The sequence below is a fragment of the Zootoca vivipara genome, chromosome 9 (assembly GCF_965207765.1).
Source record: "Zootoca vivipara chromosome 9, rZooViv2.hap1.1, whole genome shotgun sequence".
Lineage (NCBI taxonomy): Eukaryota > Metazoa > Chordata > Lepidosauria > Squamata > Lacertidae > Zootoca > Zootoca vivipara.
Genome location: NC_142592.1, coordinates 70107577 through 70121748, shown reverse-complemented (window position 1 = coordinate 70121748; position 14172 = coordinate 70107577). Strand labels below are relative to the sequence as shown.

The window sequence follows — 14172 nt, the reverse complement described above, 5'->3', positions numbered from 1 at the left end:
TCGGCTGCGTTGGCCGAAGCCCGCCAATCAGAGCGCCGCTTGCCTCAGGGCCTCGGCCAATGGCGGCAGCGCCGGGCCTTCGCCCCACCCACCGGCCCCCGTCCTGCCCAATCGCCCCTCCGTCGCTTGGACGGCCCCTTCCCGGCTCCTTTCGCTCTCATTCGCCGCGCGTTCTCCTTGCCGCCGGCTTTGATTGGCCTCTCGCGGCGTCAACGTCGAGAGAGATGCTGACGGGAAGGTGGGCAAGGCCTTGGTGAGGCCCCACCCCATGACCCCGCGGCCAATCCGAAGCCCCCGCTCCAGATCCGCCTCTGGCGCGGGGGGGCCAATCACAGCGGCCAGGGAGTAGGGAAGCCTGGGCGCGGGAGATACGTGAGCGGGACATACGTGGGAACGCGCAGGCAGGTCGGGGTCGGGCTTGGGTCTCCGGCCAAGCTTCTGGGACTGACGGTGGGTTCAGCTTCTACACCCCCAGTGCTTGAGATATAGACCATGGGGTGAGGTGGGGGGGCAAGGCCGGATTTAGGTCAGTTGAGGCCCTCAGCTCCTGAAGGTCATGGGGCCCTTTCTATGTCCAGCTGTCCCTTGTCAACAACAAATGGTCGCTGTTTTTGTGTGTTGAATATATGCTATATGGTAATTGGTGGACCTAATAGGTATCTAAAGCCATTTGCACATCACAAAAGATGTATTTTATCAAAGTAATTGTTGAACTCAAATACAATTAAGAAGTATATTAATAGTGAGATACAATTAAGAAGAAGTGTATTAATAGTGAAATAATTATTAAGCTCTAACTTAAAACAGTTTTTTTATTCATAACAAACTTATTAATGCAAACACATTGGCATTTGGCAACAACAAAAGTTCCTTTAGAAGCACAATTTACAAAAACTCATAATCTAGTATCTAGAAACTTGCTATAACATGAAATAACAATAGGTGTAAATATATGATGCAAACTACTAATAATTACAAATAGCAGAATGTAGGCACCCTATATATAGAAAGGAGCAAACCAGTGATATTTTAGGGAGCAGGTGGGCCCATGAGTTACATCCTAGGAGCCTACACAACACAAAACACTGTTGCTGTATGTAGGTTTTATTTTATTTGTTGTTAATCTTCTATTTTGGAAATGTACATCCAGTTTTTTCCCCCTTTAATTTTTTTTGGGGGGCCCAAGAGAGTGGGGCCCTAAGCTAGAGCTTGTTTAGCTTATACATAAATCCGGCACTGATATGGCTACTCCTCTTTTAAAGCCATCTGAGTGTTTGACCATCACTGCCTCTTGTGGCAGCGAGTTCCATAGTTTAACTCTCCCTGCGTGAAGAAGGACTTGTCCAGGGCCGTCTTAAACATACCTGGCGCCGTGGCGTGACGGATCCCTCCGGCGCCCCCCCCCCGCCCCGTTTCCCAGTGCGTGTGGTTTTTTTCCTTTATTTTTTTTTCGGATCCCCAAGAGAGTGGGGCCCTAAGCTAGAGCTTGTTCAGCTTATACGTAAATCCGGCACTGGTGGGGGGCAGCCAAGTATTCTGGCCCTCAGAGCCCGTGGATGGAGGGGCGGATGTAGGCCCCGCCTCTGAAAACATTTTAGGGGAAAGGGCGAGTAAGAGGCGACACGAGAGAAGTGTATAAAATAAAGCCTAATACATGGAGGGAAGCTCCCACCCCCCTTTTTTTCTCCTAACACTGGGACTCGTCGCAAAGGAAAGTCTTCCACAACATATTGCATAGTTTGGGGCTCTGGAACTCCCTGCCACAGGAGGCAGTGACAGCTACCAATCCAGATTGTTTTCGAAGAGGATTAGAATCATAGAGTTGGAAGAGACCACAAGGGCCATCCAGTCCAACCCCCTGCCGAGGAAACACCATCAAAGCATTCTTGACATATTCTTGGCTTCCGATTCGTTGCGCTGGTGAAGTTGGACGCAGGGACTTCGTGCTCTGAAGTCCCTGGCTTCGTGGAGGGGGGGGGAAGTCCGCAGAGCGAGCGGACTCCCCGAAAAAACACCGAGTAGAGAGTCCCGGTGACATAGTGCCCAGCTGTTTGCTCCGAACACGAATCCTCTGCTGCCCGAGAGCTCAGTAGAGCAATCGAGAGCCAGCGGAGTGGAGTCGCGGGAGCCATTTTTGGGTTTCATCTTACCTCCTTGAAGTGAAGCTCCGAGTCCTCAGCCTGCAAGCGGCGGATTCTTCCAAGGCAATAAAAGGCAATAAAAGGCAATAAAAGACTTCTTCAAAGTAAGTTAAATCTCTATTCGGATCTTAAAAATTTTAAATTTGAAGATAGGAAGAGATTCTAAAGTAACGGAAGCCGATCTCTTCCAAATGGACAATCGGGAGGCGCATTAAATATTCCCAAGCCGAAAAGGGAAAACTTCTTTCAAGATTGCGGACCCGAGAGAAAGAAAGACTTTTCCAAACCTCCCCAGCCCCCCGGTGTCGTTGCCCCTTGAGGTTCAGCAGCAACAAGGGGGAGGACGTTTTGACAGCTGTCAAAAGCTGTCAAATTGTTAAAGGGCTAAGAAAGACGATTTTATTCCTGTGAATTGGAAAAATTGATTCAAAAGGTTTTAAAAGGATTTAAGCGGACTGTAAATTTGAAATCTGATGAGGTTAAAGACAAAGGATAAGAACAGCCAAGATGGAGCCAAAAACGTTGTAGAGAGGAATTTTCCAGTACCCTTCTGCCCTTATCTCTGGTCTGCCTGTGGTCAAGTGAACTATGAAAACAAAATTCTCTCGAGCTTTCCAGGAAGCTGTGCTGGGTTATCTACAAACATGGGAAGATATCTACAAGGAAAGGCAATGTTTCAATCCAACAGAAAAGGAGAATGAGGTGCAAGAGCAAGATTTAGAGGACAATTTTGATTATGAGATTGTGTGTGAGGAGCAACAATTTGAGGACAATTTGGAGACTGATTCAGACTATAAAAAATATGTGTTGGATGATGAAAAACAAAGATCAGAACGAAGAGATGAGGCCGACAAGGAGAAGCAAAGTGAAGAGAAGATTGATGGAAGTGAAAATCCTGGAGAGACTGAAATGTTGAATGGTGTTAGTGAAGGGAGGGAAAGGCAGAAAGAGGGAGGAGCAGAGGTCTGGAAGTGGATGTGGGAAAGAATTGGTGTGGGGTAAAATTTTTAGTTTAAGGTACTGTTTTTGGTCTATGAACAACGGTGTCGGAATCTTGGCCTGTTAAAGGATATGCTGATCCAATTGGGAGGAGGGACATGGGGGGGGGGAGGAGAGATTTTTATAGTTTAAGGTTAAGAGCTTTCTGGAGGGAGTAAAAAGAATGGCTGAGGAAATATGCTTAGAGTTTGTTTTTGAATAATTTTGGTGATCAGGTGTTTGGGTGGAAAACTGCCTGTCTCCCCCTTCTTACTCTTGGTACCCAGTGGCAGGGGGTGCCTTGAGGGGAGAGGGAAGGGTGGAGGGAAACCCAGACACAAAAATGGAACCTTTTGACTGCTGGACTCCTCGGGCTACCCCAGTGGCAGGGGGGGGGGGCTCAGAGGGGGACAGCATGAAGAAGGAGGAGGATTGTGTTAATATTATAAGAATAAGATTCTGAATTGGATTAGAAAACCCGCCATAACTATGTAAAGAGGTTGGGAAATCCAGGAGGAGGAGAGTCGTGGAAGCCATTAATATTTTTCCTTTTTCCTTTTTTTTTCCTTCCCTTTTTTTCCCCTTTTCATATTTTTGCTTTTTTTCCCCTCTCTCCTTTTTTCTTTGTTTTTCTTTTTTCCAGTACAGTGAAGAAATAGCTGGGGGATAAGCCAATCCCCAGAGATCCTCCGCCTTTGTCCTCTCAGTGGCAGGGGGGGGATGAGGGGGGAGGAAGGAGGGGGGAGGTCAAACCCAGCTTAAAATGGACCCCTTTGTTCCCCAATACCCATGGGGCTCACTGGTGGCAGAGGTGGGCTTGTGGGTGGAGGGAAAATGAAGGGACAAAGTTTATGTTGTATACTTTATATGTGTTTTTTCCCCCCTAAAAATTAATAAAAATTATTCAAAGCATTCTTGACATATTCTTGACATTCTTGACACACACACCCCCAAATATTCCCTCAGTTTCCTAGAGAGAGGCAGTAGTGTGGGCTCAGCCTTGCTTGGAAATTCCACCTCTTAGCAACTCCCCATCCTCCTCTCGGATACCTGGGGGCTAAACTCTGCACATCCTCAGAGGTGGTTATTTATACCTCTACCAGGGGACGTGGGTGATGCTGTGGTCTAAACAACTGAGCCTCTTGGGCTTGCCGATTGGAAGGTCGGTGGTTCAAATCCCCACGATGGAGTGAGCTCCCGTTGCTCTGTCCCAGTTTCTGCCAACCTAGCAGTTCGAAAGCACACCAGTGCAGGTAGATAAATAGATACCACTGTGGCGAGAAGGTAAACAGCGTTTCCATGCGCTCTGGTTTCCGTCACGGTGTCCCATTGTGGCTGAAGCGGTTTAGTCCTGCTGGCCACATGACCCGGAAAGCTGTCTGTGGATAAACGCTGGCTCCCTCAGCCTGAAAGCGAGATGAGCGCCGCAACCCCATAGTCACCTTGACTGGACTTAACCGTCCAGGGGTCCTTTATCTTTACCTTTTTTTATATCTCTACATGGCATGACAGTGGAACAAACTCCCTCGGAAAGTGGTGTGCTCTCCTTCAGTAGCTTTTTTTACCTGGGTCCTCTCCCCCCCCCCACTTTGAAGATGGGGACAACCATTGCCCACCTCTGGTCTTCAGGGACCTCACCTGTTCTCCAAGAATCATAGAATCATAGAGTTGGAAGAGACCACAAGGGCCATCCAGTCCAACCCCCTGCCAAGCAGGAAACACCATCAAAGCATTCCTGACATATGCCTGTCACGGCTCTGCTTAAAGACCTCCAATGAAGGAGACTCCACCACACTCCTTGGTAGCAAATTCCACTGCCGAACAGCTCTTACTGTCAGGAAGTTCTTCCTAATGTTTAGGTGGAATCTTCTTTCTTGTAGTTTGAATCCATTGCTCTGTGTCCGCTTCTCTGGAGCAGCAGAAAACAACCTTTCTCCCTCCTCTATATGACATCCTTTTATATATTTGAACATGGCTATCATATCACCCCTTAACCTTCTCTTCTCCAAGCTAAACATACCCAGCTCCCTAAGCCGTTCCTCATAAGGCATCATTTCCATTAGACAAGTTCATGGAGGAGGAGAGGGCTACCCAGGGTCTATATGTTCTGAGCCAGCCATGCTCCTAAGTCCTAGTTGCTGGAAGTTGCAGGAGGGGAGAGTTGCTCCTGCGCTCGGATCCTGCTTGCGGTTTCCCCACAAGCTTCTGATAAGCCACTGTGAGAGCCGGATGCCCCCTTTGTCCCCACCCAGTAGCATCTTTTTAGGTTCTTAAATTTAGGCAAACAGAAGCAGAGCAACACCAGTGACGGGGTGTTAAAATGTGTCTGGAATGGGCCACGTTTATCCTGAAAGTCTCACCTTTCTGTTCCTTGGATGTCTGTTTTCAACTTCTCAATGGCTTTATGTTATGGTTTTATTTCTGTAAACCGCTTTGATATATTTTTTCTTTTACTATGCAGCAGTATTCAAATCCTTTTAATAAACAGATTATTATTTGAAATTATTCTCCCTGAAAGGGAGCTTGGCTGCTATTACCCATGGGTCCTAAGGTTCGTAGTCAGAGGGTGCTTTTGCCAAACTCACCTGCCTTGGGGCAATAGGGAAACTGAACAGCTCCCTGCATACAATGAGAGAGAGTGCTTGGGCAAACCTCCTAGAATTCTCTGCAGTGCTGGTTCCGTGGCAGGCCTGTGGTTTAGGTAGCAGGGACACCTTGGTGTACAAGGAGTTGCAAAGAGTTTCCCAGGACCTTGAAAGCACCTGCACTGGATAATCTTATTTGCCTCTTTGGAACTTCCCTGTTCTCTTCCAGATGCCCGCAAACGTGGAGATCAAGGCGCGGGTTCGGGACCGGGCAGAGCTACTAAGGAACGCTGAGCGGCTGAGCGGATCCCCAGGCTGTGTCATTCTTCAGACTGACACTTTTTTCCCTGCCCCCAACGGGCGACTGAAGCTTAGGGACTTCAGGGTGAGTGAGTCTTTCTGTGCTTAGACGGAGGGTGTTTCTGAACTCTGAGAAGCTGCATCTTGTCTAGTCAGAGCAGTGGTTCTCAGAATAAAAATTAGCTTGCGCCACACCAATTCTTTTAATTGATAGGAAATACATGGGGGGGGAGACGACTCCTAGCAGTGCTTGATTTACAACGCAGAACGCAACTTCTTTAAAATATAATCATCGGGCATCCAGGGGTATAAAACGATGCAACTACATAAGAACGTGAATCATTCCCAAAATATATGAGCCTCTTACGTATGTACCTTAAATATGCATACTTACTCAATGAGAGGTGTGAGCTTTCTTTTTTGCCGGGTAATCTCATTTATAGGTAAAGGTAAAGGGACCCCTGATCATTAGGTCCAGTCGTGACCGACTCTGTGGTTGCGGCGCTCATCTCGCATCATTGGCCAAGGGAGCCGGCGTATAGCTTCCAGGTCATGTGGCCAGCATGACAAAGCCGCTTCTGGCAAACCAGAGCAGCACATGGAAACACCATCTACCTTCCCGCTGTAGCGGTTCCTATTTATCTACTTGCATTTTGATGTGCTTTCGAACTGCTAGGTTGGCAGGAGCTGGGACCAAGCAACGGGAGCTCGCCCCGTCACAGGGATTCGAACCGCCGACCTTCTGATCAGCAAGCCCTAGGCTCAGTGGTTTAACCACAGCGCCACCTGGGTCCCTAATCTCATTTATATTAGGTCTAATTTGAGACAAACAAACTCTCCTCATCTACACAAAGAAGCCTTTTTCTTTTCTAATCTTTCAGATTGGTCAGAGTTGAAAATCCCTGTTCACAACAATATGACATGGAGAACTGTAGAAGAATAGCTCATGCTCTTGAATATCTATATTCTGCAACAACAACAAAAAATAGCGATACTATACTACATTGAAATATTTAAATGTTTATTTGATTATCCTTGAATCTTCCTGCCGCACCAATGCGGCACTCCACTCCCTTTGAGAACCACAGGGTCAGAGGATAGAGAGGGTGGGCCTTGAGTGTGCCTACTGCACACAGGTAAACATCTCCTATTTATTGCTCCACCCACTTTTGCCTCTGGCTCCACCCACCATTGACACGTGGCCCTTGAGCTGAAGACGGGTCCCCAGCCCTGGCCTTGGACTTCCAACTGCTGCCCGATTTCCCCTGCTTTGTTGGACTGACCTCACAAACGAGCTTTCAGCCTCCAGGAGACCAAAGTTCAAACTCTGCGAGTGGGTGGATAAATTATTAGACAGGCAATCTATCGTCAGTCCAAGAGTGAGTTGTTTCTGGAGTTCTCTTAGCTCAGAACTAGGCAATGGTCAAAGTCAAGAGCCTGATACCCATCTCTAGTAGTACTTTAAATCTCTTCTCAAGGATCCTTTCAGTCTCCAGAGTGCTTTGTGGACTCGTATGACTTTTATTCCCAAATATCTTGTGAGGAAGAGGCCAGAAGCCATTTTTACAGGTGGTGAGCTGAAAAGTCTTCGTCTCTTTTAGGTTGTGGTGATTGAAAAGCCACATTTGCAAGGGAAAGAAGATTCTTTTTATCATATGTGGTGGTCTTGTAGTAAGGTTAAAGCTTACTGGGAAATGATGTACTGTATAATGAATTGAAAAGGATGTTTAAAATAACCTTTGTAAACAAAAAACAAAAAAACCAGAAGCTTTTCTTTTGGGAATTATAGGGACAGAACTACCTAAAATGTATAGAAACTTATTCATGTATGCTGCTGCAGTAGCAAGAATGTTACTTGCCCAGAAAAGGGAAAAAAGCTGCAGAGGTCCCATCAAAGGAAGAATGGATACAAAAATGTATGGAATATTGCAGAAATGGCAAAACTTACTGGAAGAATAAGAAATCAAGATAACAAACTTTTTTATATATAAAAGAATGGAAGTGGTTTATTGGATCTTTACAGATAAATTGTAAACAGATAAGAAAATTGGCAGGATTATTGTAATAACCTGCAATTTTATGAGAATATATATTTAAAGTAGATGAATAAACGAGTAAGTTAAGTTAATTTGGAATATGCAGAAAATATAAAAAATAAATATAAGGAACTGCAGAAAGATGTGAAAATGATTGTAAATTTATTGAAGTGTATAAAATGGAAAATCATAAAAAAAAGAAAAGCCACATTTGCGAAAATGAGATTGCAATAATAATAATGTTATTATTTATACACCTGCTCCTGAGGGGAAGGGAATCCATTTGTGGCATGTTGCATTTCTTCTCAGACTGAATTCTGCGAAATAGGATGGTTTTTGGGGGGGGGCGGGGGAAAGGGGCATACTTTACATCCTGATCAATAAAAATGGCCATACCCTGAACTTCCTTTCCTCTCGGGGAGGCGGCTGCTTCATCTCCCATGGGCTGACGCCAAATCTTCTCTTTGCAGGACGGCCGTGGGCAGCTGGTCTTTTACAACCGCCCTGACGCTGAAGGCCCCAAGCTCTCGCATTATACCATCTCTCCCACAGATGATCCCACCGGGCTTACGGTAATTCCTTCTGGGGTGGGAGCTGCTTCTCGCTGTGCTTCCTAAGGGCTGCTGGATGCTGCCCAGCAGCCCACCTGGATGGGGGCTCCCTCAGGAGTGCCTCTCCCCTTCTCTTGGAAGCTGTGCTCTTCCCATCCTGCCTCTTGAGGTCAGTCAGAGTGGCCTGGCTGCTCTTTCTGCCCAGGACCCTGCATAAGGAGAGCCTGGTTTCTGAAATCAGAAACCAGGAAGAACAGAGTTTCAATGAAGAATGGAGGTAATTTATAACTTCCCTCAGAGAAACAGTTGAACTATTTAGCAGGATTTGAATAACACTTGTAATGTAACAAGAACTAGGAATACATGGGATATTAAAAAAAATGGAGTGACTTAAAATATGCAGCAGAAAAGGACTAGTGACGGAACCCACGGAGGGGTGGGGGGAAGTCCAGAGATTTGGTTGAATCTTTGTTTATCTTTTTACTATTCTTGATTTTGGATGCAAATTTTATTTTGTAAAACCGCCTTCTGGATCAGGCCAATGGCCCAACTAGTCCAGTGTCCTGTTCTTGCAACTAGATGCCTGAGCACAAAAGCCCTCTCCCCTCCAGTGGTTTCCTCCAACCGTGGAGGCAGAACATAACCACCAATAGCCCTCTCCTCCTCATGTAAATTGGTCCATTCCTCTTTAAAAGCCATCCAAGTTGGTGGCCATCCCTGCCTCCTGTGGCAGGGAGTTCCATAGTTTAGCTCTGCTCTGCATGAAGAAGGACTTCCTTTTCTCCTGAATCTTCCATCATTCAGGGTCCTTGGATGTCCACAAGTTCTAGTGTGAGGAGAGAGGGAGAAAAGCTTTTCTCTATCCCCCTTTCCATGCTGTGCATAACTTTATAAATGTCTATTGTGGTTTATATGCAGTGCTCCCCTGGTTCTCAAACTTTAATCCATTCCGGAAGTCTGTTCCAAAACCAAGGCGTTCCAAAACCATGGCGCGCCTTCCCATGGAAAGTAATGCAAAACGGATTAATCCATTCCAGACTTTTAAAAACAACTCCAAAAACAGCAATTTAACGTGAATTTTACTATCTAACGAGACCACTGATTCATAAAATGAAAGCAATAATCAATGTACTGTACTATAAAATAAATAAGACAGTATTGTAGATGATGAAAATTAAAATTATTTTTTTTCTTACCTGCACTGATAATAGTCATTGTTTCTGCAGTCACATAATCAAATCAATCAATCAATCAGTAGCTGAACTGGGTTCCACACAGTCACAAATTATTATTTTATTAAACAAACTAACTAACCGAAAAAGCCTCAAAAACAAAAAAGCTAAGTAAATAGCAAAAACAAAAGCACCAAACTTAATCCGTTCCAGAAGCCGATTCGACTTCCGAAATGTTTGAAAGCCAAGGCGCAGCTTCTGATTGGTGCTGGGGCCCCGGAAACAATAGCTGACAGTTGCATTGGATGTTCGGCTTCTGAAAAACGTTTGAAAACTTGAACACTTACTTCTGGGTTTTCGGCTTTTGAGAACCAAGGTACCACTGTAATGCATTTGTTTTAGTGTTTGAATCGTAAACTGCCTTGGGTACTGTCACAGTGGTCGGATGGGACTACTTCAGAGTAACGACTCTCCACCACTCTGCATTTTATCTCTTTTATTGGTGCTGCGTATTTACAGTGCTAAAGGTAGAGCTATTTACAGAGACACATCTTTTCAGCTTTCATCAGAACCTCCGAATGGCTTTTGGCGCGTCTTGCGCCAGCATAACAACTTGGGGAGCCCCATCCTCTTCCCCCGACGCTTTCTGCGAAGTTCCGGAGTTGGGGGGATGGGTCTGCCCCCCCTCTTTCCTCCTTCCTGTCCCACCTGGGACGCTGGCTCTTCTACCCTGCCAGAGCCTTGGACCCCACTTCCTGTTTCCCCACTGGAGCTGGAGCTCTCCCTGCTCTCAGTCGTGCTCTGGGCTGGGCTGGAACTCAGGAGGGGAGGGGCTTCGCGATACCCCTTGCCCCTCACAGGTACCTTAGCAGAAAGGCAGGATATGAACTCAGCGAATAACAATGCCGCTGCTGAGCTCCTCTGACTGGCAGCTGCTGTCCAAGGCCTGAGATGGAGAGGAGGAGAGCTCTTTCCCAGCTCTGCTCCCTTGAGAGCCTTTAAACCGGGTTCCGAACTCAGGACCTTTCTGTTGGGAGACTCATCCCCCGTCTGCAGTCATAGGATTGTCATATGACTGTATGTGTTTTCATTCCCACAGAGTGGAGGTGACGTAGACACTGGTGTTTGTCTTACTGTACTACGTGGGACTGTTGTCTCCTTTGTTCTTTCTCTTTACTGGCTGTCATGCCAGAGAGAGGGAGCCATAATGTAGAGCTCCCAGTTTGTTTATATGTAAATAAAGCAGTTAGCCTTATTTACTGCCGTGTGTGTGTTGTTCTTCACGTTTCTGAGAGCAATCGCATGTTTGGCCTGTGGGACCAGTTTAACAGCTGGCCCCCGGGACGGCCGAATGCTAACACTTTCGTGTGGCATGCACAGGCTGGTTGGTAGACCTGGTGGAGAACCTGATCTATGCATGTGTGAATGCTGCTCTCCCTCTGCCTGACCCCCCCCCCCCACTCACTCTTCCTCTTGCAGGCTGTGCTGTCCCAGGCCCTTGGGGTGCAGGGGACGGTGAAGAAGGAGCGACGCCTCTACCTGGTGGGCCAGACCCGTATCCATGTGGATTGTGTGGAAGGGTTGGGCGACTTCATGGAGCTGGAGGTGAGGGTAGCCGGGGGTGTGGGGGTGCGTAGCGCCCTTGGGGGTCTTTCCAATGCAGTTCCCAGTTGCCAGGTCAGCCGGCGGACGTGAAATTTGGCCCTGGAGGCTCAGACAAGAGGCTTGGGAGTTGAGACCGAAGGCAGGGTTTGGCCTGGAGAAAGGAGCAAAGCGAAATAAAGGCCCAACGGGAGCTGGTTGCACCAGGGGAGAGGAATCTGGTCAAGGTGGCAGATCCGAGGGGAGGTGGAAGAAATCTAGGCAGGTCCGGGGGACTAAACAGTAGTGCAGACTAAACAGAAGTTCCAGCTTCTTTTGGCAAGGGATGCGAGGAAACCAGAAGCCAAGAAACCAAATCAAACCGTCTTGCTAAATTGGGTTCTAGTTATGGGGTTGGGCAGAGAGTCCTCTATATTATCCCTGTAGAAGGCAGACAGGGGAGGGGGCAGCCCAGGGGTGCTTCTTGTTTAATCGCTGCAGCTCCCTGCCAAGACCTTGATGAGGCCCCACCCAGAACCATCCTACCAGGACTGCAGCAGACTCTGCTTTGAAGATGGACACGCACACTCAGAATTGGCTTCTGTCTAGGTTGTCCACCTCACTGGTAGACCAGCCCACTCGACTCCCCCTAGTGTGGCAAACACGGAAGACGCCCCAACAACACGTTACGTGGAATCGCCTTCGCGGCCACCAACTTGGGTGGCTTTAAAAGAGGGCTGGAGAAGTTCATGGAGGGGGAGAGGGCTGTCAGTGGCTACTAGCCACTCTTGTGCTGCTCTTGTGCTCAAATTGTGCTTGTGGGTTTCCCTTTGGGGCACCTGGGAGAACAGGATGCTGGACTGGAAGGGCCCTTGGCCTGGCCCAGCAGGCGCTTCTTAGGTTCTGTTCCATCCCCGTAGGTGGTTCTCCAGGAACAACAGAGCCCCCAGGAGGGCGAAGACGTGGCCCGGCGGCTGATGAAAGAGCTGGGCGTTTGCCAGGAGGACCTTCTGGCAGGGGCCTACCTGGACCTCCTGCTGGCAGGAGGAGAGCCTCGCCCCTGACGCTGGACCTTCCTGGCCCATTTGAAGGTCCTCTTTCGGGATTGTGTCTCCTTATCTGCTAGATAAATCAAAATGCAACGGGTGCAAGACGGGCTGGGAATTGGGCTCGGCTCAGCAGAGAAAGTCGCTTCTTTTCACATCTGCAGTTCATCTCACCTCTGCGGTTCAGACTTGGTCTTAAATAAAGTCAAAAATCTACTCCAGCTTCAAATGGACAGAAAAGCCCAGAGCTCATAGCTGTGTTGCCTTTTTGGATTTAGAATGTCCTTTGGATTTAGCCTCCCTGCCCCATCCCCAAATATACTAGCAGCCCAGGCGATTCTGTTGGGCAGCAGCAGCAGTACTGGGGGCATGGAAAGTGGCTTCACACAATCCTAGAGTCCTCTGTGGCATTTCAAGGGCACCCAGAGTGCACTCCCCAGGCCCCAGCAAAATGCCTCTGCTGAAACGTATCTGAGAATGTGAGTTGATCACAATAAACCTGTTTATCATGAAGATGCCACAAGGGTCTTTGTTGTTCTATCTGCAAACCCTCCCCTCTGCAACCGCAGTGACCCCTCTGGATCCTGGGTGCTCTGTCTCACAGCCAGTATGTGCAACCGGTTGTCAGGCTCCGTGTGGTTTCATTTCCACGACCCTGTGGCTGGCTTAATGTGCAGAGCGGTGGCCGCATAAGATGTGGCTCCTCCAGCTGTGCGCTAAGCTGTTCCAGGAAAGGAAGGAAGCTGGTTGGTTGGGGAATGTGTCCTTTTCTGAACAGATGTTGATCCAGCTTGTTCTCTTGCCCTAAATGGCACAGAAAAATCAATCCTAAGTGTGTTGCCTGGATAGCAGAGCAGAGGCAGATTGCAACAGCACCATCGGCGCCAGACCCACTTGGCAACAGTGAGCAGCAATTTCTTTAAAAATAATAATCCGCAATCCCTGTTTTTAATCCTCAGTCTTTTCATTAGCCTCTCCATTCTTCCTTGCACCAGGCAGCCACTCACTGTTTCCACTGTTTTTATTTCATAAAATCTATACATCACTGTAAAAAATAAAACAAACAAAACCCAACCACCCCTCAAAGCGGTTTACACAAAAACGATGAAGCAATAAAATTATCAATAAGAAAAATAAACAATAGTAAGGCTTTCGCAAAGCTAAACAATAGGCTAAAAACATATTAAAACTTGCATCAACTTCCTAAATATCTAGACATACTTGTCTAAACAAGTACTTCTTAGCAGAGTTCTTAAAAATGCAGAGTGGTTATTATGGGGCTCCTGTCGAGTTGGCACCTAGGGACTAAAGCAGTCTTGTAGGTAAGCCATTTCCAAGGACTGTATATATTAAGAGTAACACCTGGAACTTGGCACTCCTTTATGATATACGAGGAAACCCCAATACCCCAGGTGGCTTTCTCCCTACATACGGTAACTGTGTTTATTTCAACTTGTTTACCTAGAAAGTTGGGGTTTGTAAATTCTTTTTTTAAAAAATAGTTTCTATTAAGTTTTTCTAATTTACATTTCAAGATAATCATTTAGACAACTTTAAATCAATGACTTCCCTCCTTCTCCTTCCCCGGTTCATTTTACATACCATACATCCCTGCATATTTTACATGAACTAAAGCATTCAGTAATCCATTGTTACACCATCAAAACTTATTTACACTGCTGAATTTATCTTAATGCCACCAGTGTTTTTTAAATGTACACAGCTTTCACCCAATGTTTCATCAGTAAACATTTCCCAGTCTTCTTTAAACATATGTTCTTC

At 46.9% G+C, this 14172-nt stretch overlaps 1 protein-coding gene across 2 annotated transcripts; it reads left to right on the top strand.

Moving 5' to 3' along the window:
* The first annotated feature begins 198 nt into the window (after positions 1-198).
* On the top strand, positions 199-12903 carry LOC148684704 (uncharacterized). 2 transcript variants are annotated; one of them, XM_088676572.1, is made up of 5 exons: positions 199-450; positions 5934-6089; positions 8511-8612; positions 11243-11368; positions 12265-12903. In XM_088676572.1, exons 2-5 carry the CDS (start codon positions 5934-5936, stop codon positions 12406-12408), a joined length of 528 nt encoding a protein of 175 aa, XP_088532698.1. In that variant the 5' UTR covers positions 199-450; the 3' UTR covers positions 12409-12903. The 2 variants fall into 2 exon arrangements, with proteins under 2 accessions (XP_088532698.1, XP_088532699.1); XM_088676573.1 differs by lacking the exon at positions 8511-8612 and having other exon boundaries at positions 304-450.
* The last annotated feature ends 1269 nt before the right edge of the window (positions 12904-14172 follow it).